The sequence below is a fragment of the Puma concolor genome, unplaced genomic scaffold (assembly GCF_028749965.1).
Source record: "Puma concolor isolate L17-30 unplaced genomic scaffold, mPumCon1.1.hap2 unalloc_scaffold_5, whole genome shotgun sequence".
NCBI lineage: Eukaryota > Metazoa > Chordata > Mammalia > Carnivora > Felidae > Puma > Puma concolor.
Window position 1 is genome coordinate 178,235 of NW_028240258.1, and position 13,336 is coordinate 191,570.

The window sequence follows — 13,336 nt, forward strand, 5'->3', positions numbered from 1 at the left end:
TACCAGAAACATTTTCTAACATAAGGAATTAAACAGGTTCCAAATCCAAAAGGCTCACACAAAGATGAACCAAAGAAGCTCTATACCACACACATAATAATTGAAATATCAAAAATTAAAGATAAGGCGAAAATGTCCAAAGCAGCAATATAGAAATGAAAAGTTACCTATAACATAGGGAAAACTAACAAGGCTAACCAGCAGATTTTTCAACAGGTTTTTCAGGCCATAAAGTAGTGGCATGATATATTCAAAGTGCTGAAGGGAAATCAAAACAAAACAACTACGATCAAGAATACTTTACCCAGCAAGATTATAATTTGGATTTGAAGGAGTGACAGAATTTGCCAAACAAATGAGTTTATCACCACAAAGCCAGCCATAAGAGAAACTTTAAGCAGACTTCTTTCAGTGAAAGAAACAACAGCTATAAGTAGACACTGAATTAAAACACATAACATATGACAATGTGTATAGAAAATATGCAGGATAAGTAAAAAGGTAAGAGACAGGTAAAAATAAAAAAAAATTAATGTGTTTCAACTTAAATGACTATAAAATTAATACAGACTTCTACTTACATAGGACCTTATAGGTACACCTCTTTGTAACCACAAACTACAAACCTATGAGAGATACACAAAACATAAAGAGAAAAGAAAGGCAAATATATCACTACAAAATTCGCCAATCACAAAGAGCACAAGACAAGAAAACAGAAACAGAGAAAAACTAAAAAAAAAAAAAAAATCAAGAAACTAATAAAAATAGCAACAGATACAAAGGTATCAATAACTTAGTTACTTAGCTCATAAGTAAAATAGGCTTCATGCCAAGCTCAGAGACCAATGCAGGGCTTGCACTCATGACTATGTCCAAAACCTGAGAGGAGATCAAGAATCAGATATTTAAATGATTAAGCCACCCAGGTATCTCTGTCAATAATTACTTTAAATGTAAACAGTGTAAGCACTCCAATCAAAGACAAAGGGTGGCAAAATGAATTTTAAAAGGTTAGTCTATATGCTGTCTAGAAAAGATTCATTTCAATCCTAACGATACATACAGACTGTAAGTGAAGTGCTGGGAAAAAATAATTATACAAACAGAAGCAAGAATAAGCCTGGGTAGAAATACTAATATCAGATGAAATAGACTTTATTTTTTTAATCGTTTTTTATAGTTTTTTTTTTAATGTTTGAGAGACAGAGCACAAGTGGGGGAGGGGCAGAGACAGGGAGAGAGAGGGGCGTGGGAAGCACAGAATCCGAAGCCAGCTGCAGGCTCTGAGCTGTCAATGCAGAGCCCAACGTGGGTCTCGAACCCCTGAACAGTGAGATCATGAACTGAGCCTAAGTTGGAAGATTAACTGATTGAGCCACCTGGGGTGCTCCAGACCAAACAGACTTTACACGAAGACTACAGCAAAAGAAAAAAAGTGCATTGCATAATGATAAAGGGATCAACCTAATAAGAGCATGTAACAATTAAAAACATCTATGCACCCAACAATGAAGCACTTGAATACAAAAAGCAAATATTAACAGACATAACGACAAATTGATGGCAATTCAATATAGTAGGTGACTTCAACCTACTATAGAAAGATCATCCAAGAAGAAAATCAGTAAGAAAACAATGTCAGACTGAACCAGATGGACTTTAAAAGATATATTAAGCACATTCCACCCCCAAATCACAGAGCACACCTTATTTTCAAGGGCTCATTGAACATTCTCCAGAATACACAGATGTTAGGCCACAACACACATCTCAATAAATTTAAAATGATTGAATTTACATCATGCCACTTTTCCAACCACAAGATAAAACCAGAAAGCAATCACAAGGAAAAAAAAACAAAAAAACAAAACTGGAACAAGCATAAACACACAAAAGTTAAACAATAGGATACTAAATGTGTCAACAGAGTAATCAAAGAAGATATACAAAAATATGTGACAACAAATGAAAATGAAACCAAAATGATCCAAAATCATTTGAACACAGCAAAAGCTGTGTTAAGAGGGAAATATACAGCAACACAAGACAACCTCAATAAATAAGAAAAAGCTCAAATAAACACATAAAACAGACCAGAATCAGTAAAATAAAGACTATGAAAATAGCAGAAAGTTTAAATAAGTAAATCCACGCCTGGATCCTTGAAAATATAAACAAAATTGATAAACCCTTACCCAGGCTCACCAAAAAGGGAAAGAGAGCATAGGGGAGAGAAAGTGGACCCAAATATATAACATGAGAAACAAAACAGAACTTATACGACACAAATATAAAGAATTACAAGAGAATGCTATGACAAAATCCCAACAAAATGAACAACCGAGAACAAATGGATACATTCCTAAAACATACCATCTTCGAAGACTGAATCAGGAAGAAACAGAAAATCTTCACAGCCCAAGTAGTAGTAATGAAATTGATCTGTTAATTACAAGTTACCAAAAATTAAAATCCCAGGATCAGATGGCTTCACAGGGGAATTCTACCAGACATTTATATAACAGTTAATATCTATTCTCAAACTATGCCAAAAAACAAAACATAACAAACCAAACAAAACACATAAGAGGAAGAAATGCTTCCAAATTCATCCTATGAGGCCAGGTTTACCCTGACATGCAAACCAAAGACACTCCAAAAAAAGAAAACTATAGGCCAATATACCTGATAAACAGAGAGGCAAAAACCCTCAACAAAACATTAGCAAACTACCTTCAATAAAACACTAAAAACATCATTTACTACAATTAGGAAGGATTAACTCCAGAGATGCAAGTATAGTTCAGTATTTGCAATCAGCCAATGTCATACACAACACATCAAAAAATGATCGAAAAAAATCATATGATTGCCTCAACAGATGCATAAAATCCTGACAAAATTCAATCTGTATTTATGAAAAACAACTCCCAACAAAGTCAGTTTAAAGAGAACATACTTCAATATAAAACATCATCTATGAAAAAACACAGCTATCAACACACTGAATAGGGAAAAACAAAGCTTTTCTTCTAGGCAGCTAGGAGCTCAACACGTTTAGTTAGCATAACATAAGAAATTCTAGCTGCAGCAATCACAAAAGACAGGAAAATAAGAGGCACCCAAATTGGTAATGAAGAAAGAAAATCCTAAAGCCTCCACCAAAAACGATTAGAAGTAATTAGTGAGTTAGGTTAGGTGCCAAGACACAAAATCAATACCCATAAAACTGCACTGTTTGTAACTAATAGCAAAGTAGAAGATAAATTATGAAAATAATTCAATTTACAATTGCAAACCCAAACCTATACCATACCTAAGAATAAACTTAGCCTGAAAGTCCTGAATTCTGAAAAACACAGAACAAAAAACACTAAACAGAGAACACTAAAAAAGTTGAAGAGGAGACAAAGAAATGGAAAAACATTCCACACTCATAGGACTGGAAGAATAAATATGGTTAAAATACCTTCACTACCCAAACCAATCTACAGATTTAGTGAAATCCTTATCAAAATACATTTTCACAGAGGTAGAACAAAATATCCTAAAATGTCTTCAAACCACAAAAGACCTCATATAGCTAAAGCAATCTTTAGAAAAAAAGGAAACAAAACAAAGCTATCACAATCCCAGGTTTTAAGACATGTAACAAATATGTAGAAATCAAAAGAGTGCCATACTGGGACAAAAACAGAAATACAGATCAAGAGAACAGAATCAATCCCAAAAATAAACCTATAATTATTTGGCCAATTAACATATGCCTCTAAAAGAGGCACGAACATGCGAATAGGGAAAAGACAAGTGTCTCCAATAAAACGTGCTCAAAAAACTGGGTAACTGCATGTAAAATAAAGACACTGGACCGCTTTCTTACACTATACACAAAAATACACTCAAAATGAATTAAAGAGCTAAACATGAGACCTGAAAGCATAAACATCCTAGGATGGAGCATAGGTGGTAACTTCCCTTGACATTGGCCAAAGCAACATTTTGCTAGATTTATCTCCTCTAGCAAGAGTAATATTATTATAAAGCCAAAACACTATTGGGACTACATGAAAAATTAAAAAATTGTTGCACACTGAAGGAAACCATCAACACAATGAAAAGGCAATACACTGAACAGGAAAAGAGTTATGATATATCTGATAAGGTTTTAGTATCCAAAATATATGACGAAAACAGTAAAAGAGAAACGCAATTAAAAAATGGTCAAAGGAAATGAATAGATATTTTTCCAAAGAAGACCTACAGAAGGCCAAAAGACTCATGAAAACATGCCCAAATCACTAATCATCTGGGAAATGCAAGCCAAAACCACCATAAAATATATTACACCTATCAGAAAAGACAGAAACAAAGACCAAAAGTAAGTTTTCAGTGAGATTATGTAGAAAAAGGAAACTTTGTACACTGTTGGTTGGAATATGATTTGGTACAGCCACTGTAAAAAAAAAAGCATGGATGTGCCTTTACAGGTTAAAATATTAATTCCGTATGATTTAGTATTTCTACTACAGGGTATTTATCCAAAGGAGGAAAAAAAAACCACTAATTCAAAAAGATACGTGCATTCCTATGTTTACTGCAGCATGATTTACAATAGCCAAGATATGGAGGTAACCTAAGTGTCCACTGATAGATGAATGAGTAAGAAATATGTGGTGTGTGTATGTATATAAACATATATTCAGCCATATAAAAGGATGAGTTCTTGCCATTATCAACAGGGATGGAACTAGAGGATATTATGCTGAGTATCATAAGTCACACTGAGAAAGGCAAATGTCACATGCTTTTACTCACAGGTGAAATCTAAAAATCAAATGAATTAAAAAGCAAAAAGCCAGAATCAAACCTATACATTCCACAGAGAATTCAAGGTTGTAAGAGGGTGGAGAATGGGTAGGACGGGCAAACTGCGTGAAAGGGAGCAGGACACACAGGTGTCCAGTTGTGGAATGAATAATTCATAAGAATAAAAGACACAGCGAAAGTAACACAGTCAAAGCCACTGTAATGGCATTGTATGATGTCAAACAATATCTATGCTTGTGGTGAACACAGCATAATATACGGAGTTGCAGAATTACTGAGTTGTAATTCTGAAACTAAAGTAATACTGTGTCAATTATATTCAAATTTAAAAATAATTAAAGAGTTAAATACTTACGATTAAATGGGAGATGAAAGACTTGTATACTAAGCACCAGAAAAACTCACAAAAGACATTTATGCGTCTCTGAAAAGTTAGACTTACTATTAAGATGTCCACACCACCCACAGCAACCTTCAGATTCAAAGCAATCTCTAGCAAAATCAAAATGTCACGTTTTACAGAAAGAGAAAAAAAAGCCTATTAAAAGGTATTTGAAACCACAAAGACCCAGAATATTTAAGAAATATTAAGAACACCTAGGGGCTCCTGGGTGCCTCAGTGGGTTGGATGCTGGACTTCAGCTCAGGTCATGATCTTGCAGTTTGTGAGTTCTAGCCCTGTATTGGCCTCTGTGCTGACAGCTCAGAGCCAGAAGCCTGCTTCAGATTCCGTGTCCCCCTCTCTCTCTGCCCCACCCCTGCTCTGTCTCTCTCTGTCTTTCAAAAATGAATAAAGATAAAAATTTAAAAAAATAAAAAGAACACCGAGATAACACTATGATTCTCCCTGATCAAAACATACTAAAAACTACTCTAATCAAAATAGTATGATACTGGAATTTGAGGAATAAACTGAGGAATAAACTTAGGAATTCCCTGGGCTCGCACCATGGCATAAAGAATTACAAAGCCGTAACATGAACACACCCAAACTTGGGTAAACAAGATTAAGACCTGAGGATAGAGCAGGGGTGGGTAAAGGCCCCCAGAATAGAGAGGGGGCAAAGCCTCCCAATACAAGGTTATATGAGTTAAACAAGATTAGGCATTCTGGGCAAAAGTGTCCCCCAATTTAGTACTACAGCAGAGAGCTGCTTTCACAGGAAAGAAGGACCAAACTGGGTAAACAGGTATATGGGGCTACAGATTCCTGCTATGCTGGTTAAGCTGCCCAAAGTGGAGCTGATTAGCAAGAGAAAAGGTGCCTTGTTAACCCTGACGTTGCATGCTCTATCTGTCTTATCCCCTCGGCTAGCTAAGATAAACAGACATGGTACCTCCTGTCTGCCATTAACATCCATCTGCCTGGCGCCATGATTTTGTTTTATACTGACCCAAACCCAAACACCGATATCTCCAAAAACCCCTTCTCCTCATGCCATGAGTTTATGTTCACAGATTCACTCTCTCTTTCTGCGTGTCCATCACTTTTGTAAGCTTTCTGATAATAATAAATACGGGGCAAGGACCCCTATTCGGGGCTCTTGTCATTTCCTGGACATTAGCCATCTCCACTTTTCATCCTGAGTCTGCTCTACTGCTGGCCAAGAGAGAACTTCAGACTTAGAGTCTACAACACTGGAATAAAAAGAGATACATGCCAACGGAATAAAACTGACAGACCACTAAATACTCTAAAGCACAAGACTATGCCAGGAGGCCAAGAAAACACAGTGGGGAAAAGGGATCTCTTCCATAACTGTTGGGAATACGGGACATCCATCTACAACAGAATAAAACTGGACCCTTAGCTCAAGTCATACACAAAATGAATTAAAATTAAAGATGTGACACACAAAACAATAAAATGTTGATAAGGAAACAGATGGGGTGGGGGTACCTGGGTACTACAGTTGGTTGAAAGTCTGACTCGACTTCAGCTCAGGTCATGTTCCCATGGCCAAGGAATCAAGTCCTGCATTAGGCTCTATGCTGAACATGGATGGAGCCTGCTTAAGATTCTATCTCTCTCCCTCTGCTCTCTCCCTGACACATGTGCTCTCTCTGTCTCTCTGTCTCTCTCTCACTTCTCTCAAAACTAAGAAAAAGGAAAAGAAAACACAGGGGAGAATCTTGTAGACAGTGGACTGAGCAGTGATATTCTGGATCTGACACTGAAGAACAGACAACGGCAAAAGTAACAAAAAATCTTCTGCACAGAAAGGAAATAACAAAACAAAGAGTAACCTATGGGATTATATAAAATATTTGCAGGCAACATATCTGATAATGGGTTCATATACAAAATATATAAGTAATTTGCATAACTCAAGAAAAATTTTACCCAATTTAAACACGGGCACAAGGACCTGAGATATTTTTCTGAAAAAGCTACAAATGGTTGAAAGTCTAACAAGGTGCTCGTAATAATTACTATCAGGAAAATAAAACTAAAAACATCAACCTGTCAGGATAATCAAAAACCAAAGGACAAATATTGGTGATGATGTGGATAAAGTGAACTCCTGAACAGTTTTGGGGGATGTAAATTGGTACTGCCACTAGGGAAAACTGAAATCTGGATCTCAAAGACATGTCTGAACTTCTACTTTATCACAGGATTATAGCCAAGATATAGAAAAACCTAATTGTCCATCGATAAGTAAATGGATTAAAATGTGGTATATGCATACAATGAAATAACAAACGTTATGCTAAGTAAAAGAAGATAGACAAATACTGAGTAACCTCTCTTGTATTTGGAATCTATGAGACTCAATCACATAGAAGATGAGAATAGAATATAGCGAGATGAGAGGGAGAAACGAGGTGTTCACCAAAAGGTAAAAAAAAAAAAGAAAAAAAGTTTTAGATATGCAAGATGAATGAGTCCTACATATTATAGAGCAATGTTAAATATACTTAACAACTGTTGTATTACATGCTTGAGATTTACTGAGAGTGTAATTTAATATTCTTACCACTAAAATCACACACACAAAAAAGTTAACATATGAGAGAGATTTAAGGATATGTCAAATTAGCCTTATTATGGCAATTATTCCACAAGGTCTATTTATGTCAAAACAGCAAGTGTACAGCACGAATCATACAAGTTTTAACTGTCAACTGTACCTTAGTAAAATGGAGAAACAAGAAATAAAGAAATGTACCACTTTCATAAGCATCAAAATTAAAAACAACAGTTATGAGTTAAACTAGTGAAGTACTGGTAAAAGACACCCACTGAACTACAAAATATTGCTAAAAGAAATACATATGACAGACATAAATGGAAATCCATCCCATATTCATCAACTAGATGAATCTTGTTAAGGTATCAATAACACCTAATCCATCTCCAGATACTTTGTAATGCCTATCAAAATTCTAAATCAAATTTTTGCAGATGCAGAAATAAAACACGATTTTAAAATCATGTGATGTTAAAAGTAAAATGAATAAGGAAAAAAGAACAAAGAAGACAAGAACAAGGAAGAACACAATGGATGACCCCCATTGTGATTTTACAAAATATTACAAAGGCTATAGTAATACAAATAGTATGGGAAAGGGGCAGAGAAATATAGACAATGAAATAGAAACAGAAGATGAAAGGAAACATACTTGCATATATGGTCAAATGATTTTGAACAATATTGAACACCACTCAATGTATAAAGGATACAAGTGTGTTCAACAAGAAAAAAAACAAACCGCTCAGTGAAACCAGGATCTTATTCTCTGAGAAGATAAACAAAATGGATCAATATCTAACCAGGCCCATAAAAAAAAAAAGCACTCAAATTAACAAAACCACAAACAACAAAGGAGATATAATAACCAACACCACAGAAACAACTGGAAGACCATATTATGAAAAATCATATGCCAGCAAATTAGACCCTGTAGAAATAACTGATAAATTACGAGAAACGTAAAATGCCAAAACTGAAATAGGATGAAATAGAAAATTTGATCAAACTGATTACTATCAATGAAATTACTCAATAATCTAAAAACTCTCAACAAAGAAAATTCCAGAACAAGACGGTTTCATAAGTGAATTCTATCAAAACAGAAGGATAATACCACCTCTTCTCAAACTATTCCATAAAATAGAAATGGAAGGAAACTTTCCCAATTCATTCTATTAAGTCCAACATTACCCTGAATCCAAAACCAAAGAAGACAACACAAAGAGAACTACAGGCCAATATCCCTGGTGGACATGGACGCAACAGTTCTCAACCAACTAACAGCAAAGAAAATTCAATAATACATAAAAAAATCGTTCACTATGATCAAGTTAAATATATTCCCAGGATGAAGGATAGTTTGATATTCCCATATCAATCAAGGGAATATGTTACACTAACAAGAGAAAATATAAAACCATACGATCATTTCAACAGATGAAGAAAAAGCATTCTCAAAGAACAACATTCATTCATGACAGAAACCCTCAACAACATAGCTTTAGAGAGAACATATAAAGGTCACCTACGAAACCTGTAACAAACTTCATACTCAATGGGGAAAAACTGAGAGTTGAGGAACAAGACAGGGATAACCCACTCTTACCACTTTGATTCAAATTAGTACTTAGAAGTCCTAGCCACAGCAATCAGACAACAACAACAACAACAAAAATAAAAGGCATACAAATTGGTAAAGAAGGAAAACTTTCACTATTTGCATATGACATGAGGTACTGTATACAGAAAACCCTAAAATCTCCATGAAAAGAAAAACTACTAAAAGTGATAAATGAATTCAGTAAAGTTGCAGGATACAAAATCAACCTACAGAAAAGGCTGCATTTAAATACATTAAAAACGAAGTCACAGAACGAGAAATTTAAGAAAATACTCCCACTTACAACTGCAGGAAAAATAATTAAGTCCCTAGGAATGAACCTGACCAAAGAGGTGAAGGACCTGTACTCTGAAAACACAAAACACTTATGAAAGAAACCGCAGATGACACAAAGAAATGGAAAAACATCCCATACTCAGAGATTGCAAGGAGAAATACTGTTAAAATTCTAAACAACCAAAGCAGTCTATACATTTAATGCAACCCTTATCAAAATACCAAGAGCATTTTTCATAGGACTGAAACCAATGATCCTAAAATCTATGTGGAGCACAAAAGACCCCAAATATGTGAAGCAATCTTGAAAAAGAAGAACGAAGTTGGAGGTATCACAATTCCAGATTTTAAGTTATATTATAAAGGTGTAATAATCAATACAGCAAGGAAATTACATAAAAGTAGACATACGAATCAGCAAAAAGAACAGAAAACCCAGAAATAAAACCATAAATACATTAATATTCAACAAAGGAAGCAAGAATATGTAAAGTCTCTTCAATACATACTGATGGAAAAACTGGTCAGGGACATGAAAAAGAATTAAAATGAACCACTTTCTTACCCAATACACAAAAATACATCCACAATGAATTAAAGACCTAAAAATGAGACTCGAAACCATAAAAATCATAGAGAGAGCATGGGCTTTCCAGATATGTCTCCTAGGTCAAGGGAAAACAAGCAAACAAACAAACAAACAAACAAACAAACTATAGGGACTACATCAAAATAAAAACCTTCTGCATACCAAAGAAAACAATTAACAAATTAAAAGACAATGTACTGAATGGCACAATAAGATCTCTGCAGATGACATAACTGATAATGGGTTAGTGTTCACAACAGGTAAAGAACTGATACAACTCAGCATCCAGAAAATAATCCAATTTAAAAATAGGCAGAAACCTTGGGCAGATATTTCTCCTAAGAGGACATCCATACGGCCAACTGACACATGAAAAGATGCTCAGTATCATACATCATCAAGGGAAATACAAATCGAAACTACAATGATATATCACCTCAAAACAGTCAATGGCTAAAACAAACAAACAAACAAACAAACAAACAAAAAACAAAAAAAAACAAAAAAACAAAACCAGAAGAAAAAGCAGGTGCTGATAAAGATGCAGAGAAAGGGGAATTCTCTTACACTGGTGTAGCTACTTTGGAACACAGTAAGGAGATACCTCAGAAAGTCAAAAGTAGAACTACCCTATAATGCACCAATTTGGTACTTACCCCAAAATGCCAAAACACTAGCTCAAAGGGATACATGCACCCCTATTTTTTGAAGCATTATTTGCAAAAGCCAAATCAAGGAAGTCACCCAAGTGTCCAGGGAAGGATAAAGAAGATGTGATACACGCACACAACCAGAACTACTAAAAAAGAATAAAATCTTGCCATTTGCAACACGGATGGAGCTAGACAAATCCTGTATGATTTCACTCATTTGTGAAATTTGAGAAATAAAACAAACAAGTTAAGGAAAAAAAGCAAGAAACAGACTCTTAACTCTAGAGAACACACTGATGGTTTCCAGAGGACGGGTGGGTGCCTGTGGGAATCGGATATATAGGCGTTGGGAATTAAGGAGGGCACTTGGAAGAGCACTGGGTGTTGTGTGGAAGGGCTGAGTTACTATACCGTCTACGTGAAGCTAATATTCTAATGTATGTCAGCTATAATGGGATTAAAAGTTAAAATTTAATAAAAAATGGTTCGATAGATATTCACATGCAAAAGAATGAAAGTGGACATTTCACTCACACAAAAATCAAATTTAATTAAAACCAGAAAACAAAACAAAACAAAACAAAGAAGACAAATACACAAACAAAAGCTCCTCAAAGAAAACAGGGAAAAAGCTTCAAGACACTGGATTTGACAAAAAGCACAGGTAAAAGCAAAACAGACAAATGTTACTACATTAAACTTTTTTGTGCATCACCGCATAAAGTCAAGGGTTGAAAAGCATTCTACAGAATGAGAAAATATTTGTAAATCATATACATATATGTCATTAATATCTCAGAGGTTATAAATAATTCCTATAATTAAACAACAAAAATATTAAATAACTCAAAATTAAAAAAAAAAAAGGCAAAGTGCTTGAATACACATTTTTTTCAATGATGATATACGAATGGCCATAATGCACATAAATAGTTGTTCAAACTTATAAATTCTCGTAGAATGCAAATCAAAATGATACTATCACTTTTTTGTCCTTGCAGAATATCTACTATAAAAATATAAATACTAATACTAATACTAAGACGACGACTACTACTACCACTACTAACAATAATAATAATATCAATAGAGAAAATAAGTTTTGCCAAATATGTGGAGAAACTGGAATTCTTCTGCACTGCTGGTGGACTGTAAAACTTAGAAAATTCTATGGAATATAGTATATTGGTTCCTCAAAAGAAAGTTAAAATAAAATGGCTCTATGATCCAGCACACCCACTTCTGGCCAAATGTCCAAACAATTAAGAGCGGAGTCTCAGAGATACTTGTATCTCTGTACAGGCATGTACACTCATGTTCACAGCATCATTATTCACAACAGCCAAGAGGTGGAAGCAACCCAATGATCATCAGTGAATGAATGGATAAACAAAATGTGACATATTCATATAATGGAAGATTCAGCTGTAAATGAAAAAAAATCCTTTTACTTGCTCCTTAGCTACGTATTTAATGAAATTTGAGGACATTATGCTAAGTGAATTAAGCCAGTCACAAAAAGACACATACTTGAAATACTTATGGCTCTTCTTATATAAAGTACCAAAATTAGTCATATTCAAATAAAATAAAAAAAAATGTTATTTACCAAGGCTGGGGTAAAAAGAAAACAGAGTCTTGTTAAAACAGATTTTCTATTTTTTAAAATGAAAAAGTTCTGCATATCTGTTGCACCACAGCGTAGATATATTTAACACTACTAAACCATACACTTCAAAATGCTCATGATGGTAAAATTTTATGTTTTTTACCAAAACACAAAAAACATATTATTCTAATTACTACTGCACCAAAAACAAAACAAAACAAAAAAACAAATAAAAAACAAAAAAACAACTTCTTAAAAGGCATCAGAAAATTAAAGTGACATTAAAGTGAGAAACAAAGTACCGTTTCTTTCATCTGGATTTCATTGATCTTTATCTTGAAGAGTTTGTGTTTGAATTCCTCATTACAAAAAAATACATCACCATCTTCCACATCTCTGCCCTTGGGATTTTTGATAAGAACTCTAGCTCTGCCACAAGCTAATGACTGTAGAGTTCTTCTAAGTTCTCTATCCTCTGAATGAGAAAAAAAAAAAAAAAGTTTAGCATTTTTATTACAGCACAGATTTAAACAATTACAATCAATACTTACCTATTCCAGTAGCCACCTTAATTTCTTCTAAGCTGAACCGATTTCCTTCATTAAACATCAACAGCACCAATGTTTGGAAAAGGGTTACCTGAAGTTCTTTTTTGCCCTGTTAAAAGCAACATTCTATTAATTTCTTATAGAAAAATACCAATTTAATGATGATGTAGGTATGACTTTAGCTACTTAAAATCCTCTCTATTTATTATATTAAAATATTAATAGTAATTGA

General features: G+C 34.3%; 1 protein-coding gene across 5 annotated transcripts in view; it reads right to left on the reverse strand.

Annotated features, from left to right (window-relative positions):
* LOC147571150 (cullin-4B-like) overlaps positions 1-13,336 on the reverse strand; it is a 139,201-nt gene that overhangs the window by 22,255 nt on the left and 103,610 nt on the right. For all 5 annotated transcript variants that reach the window (XM_086696561.1, XM_086696560.1, XM_086696558.1 and 2 more), the window contains 2 exons: positions 13,108-13,213; positions 12,859-13,031 (listed from right to left, as the gene is read on the reverse strand). In XM_086696561.1, coding sequence (XP_086552687.1) covers positions 12,859-13,031; positions 13,108-13,213 — 279 coding nt within the window. The remainder of the gene's footprint in view (positions 1-12,858; positions 13,032-13,107; positions 13,214-13,336) is intronic.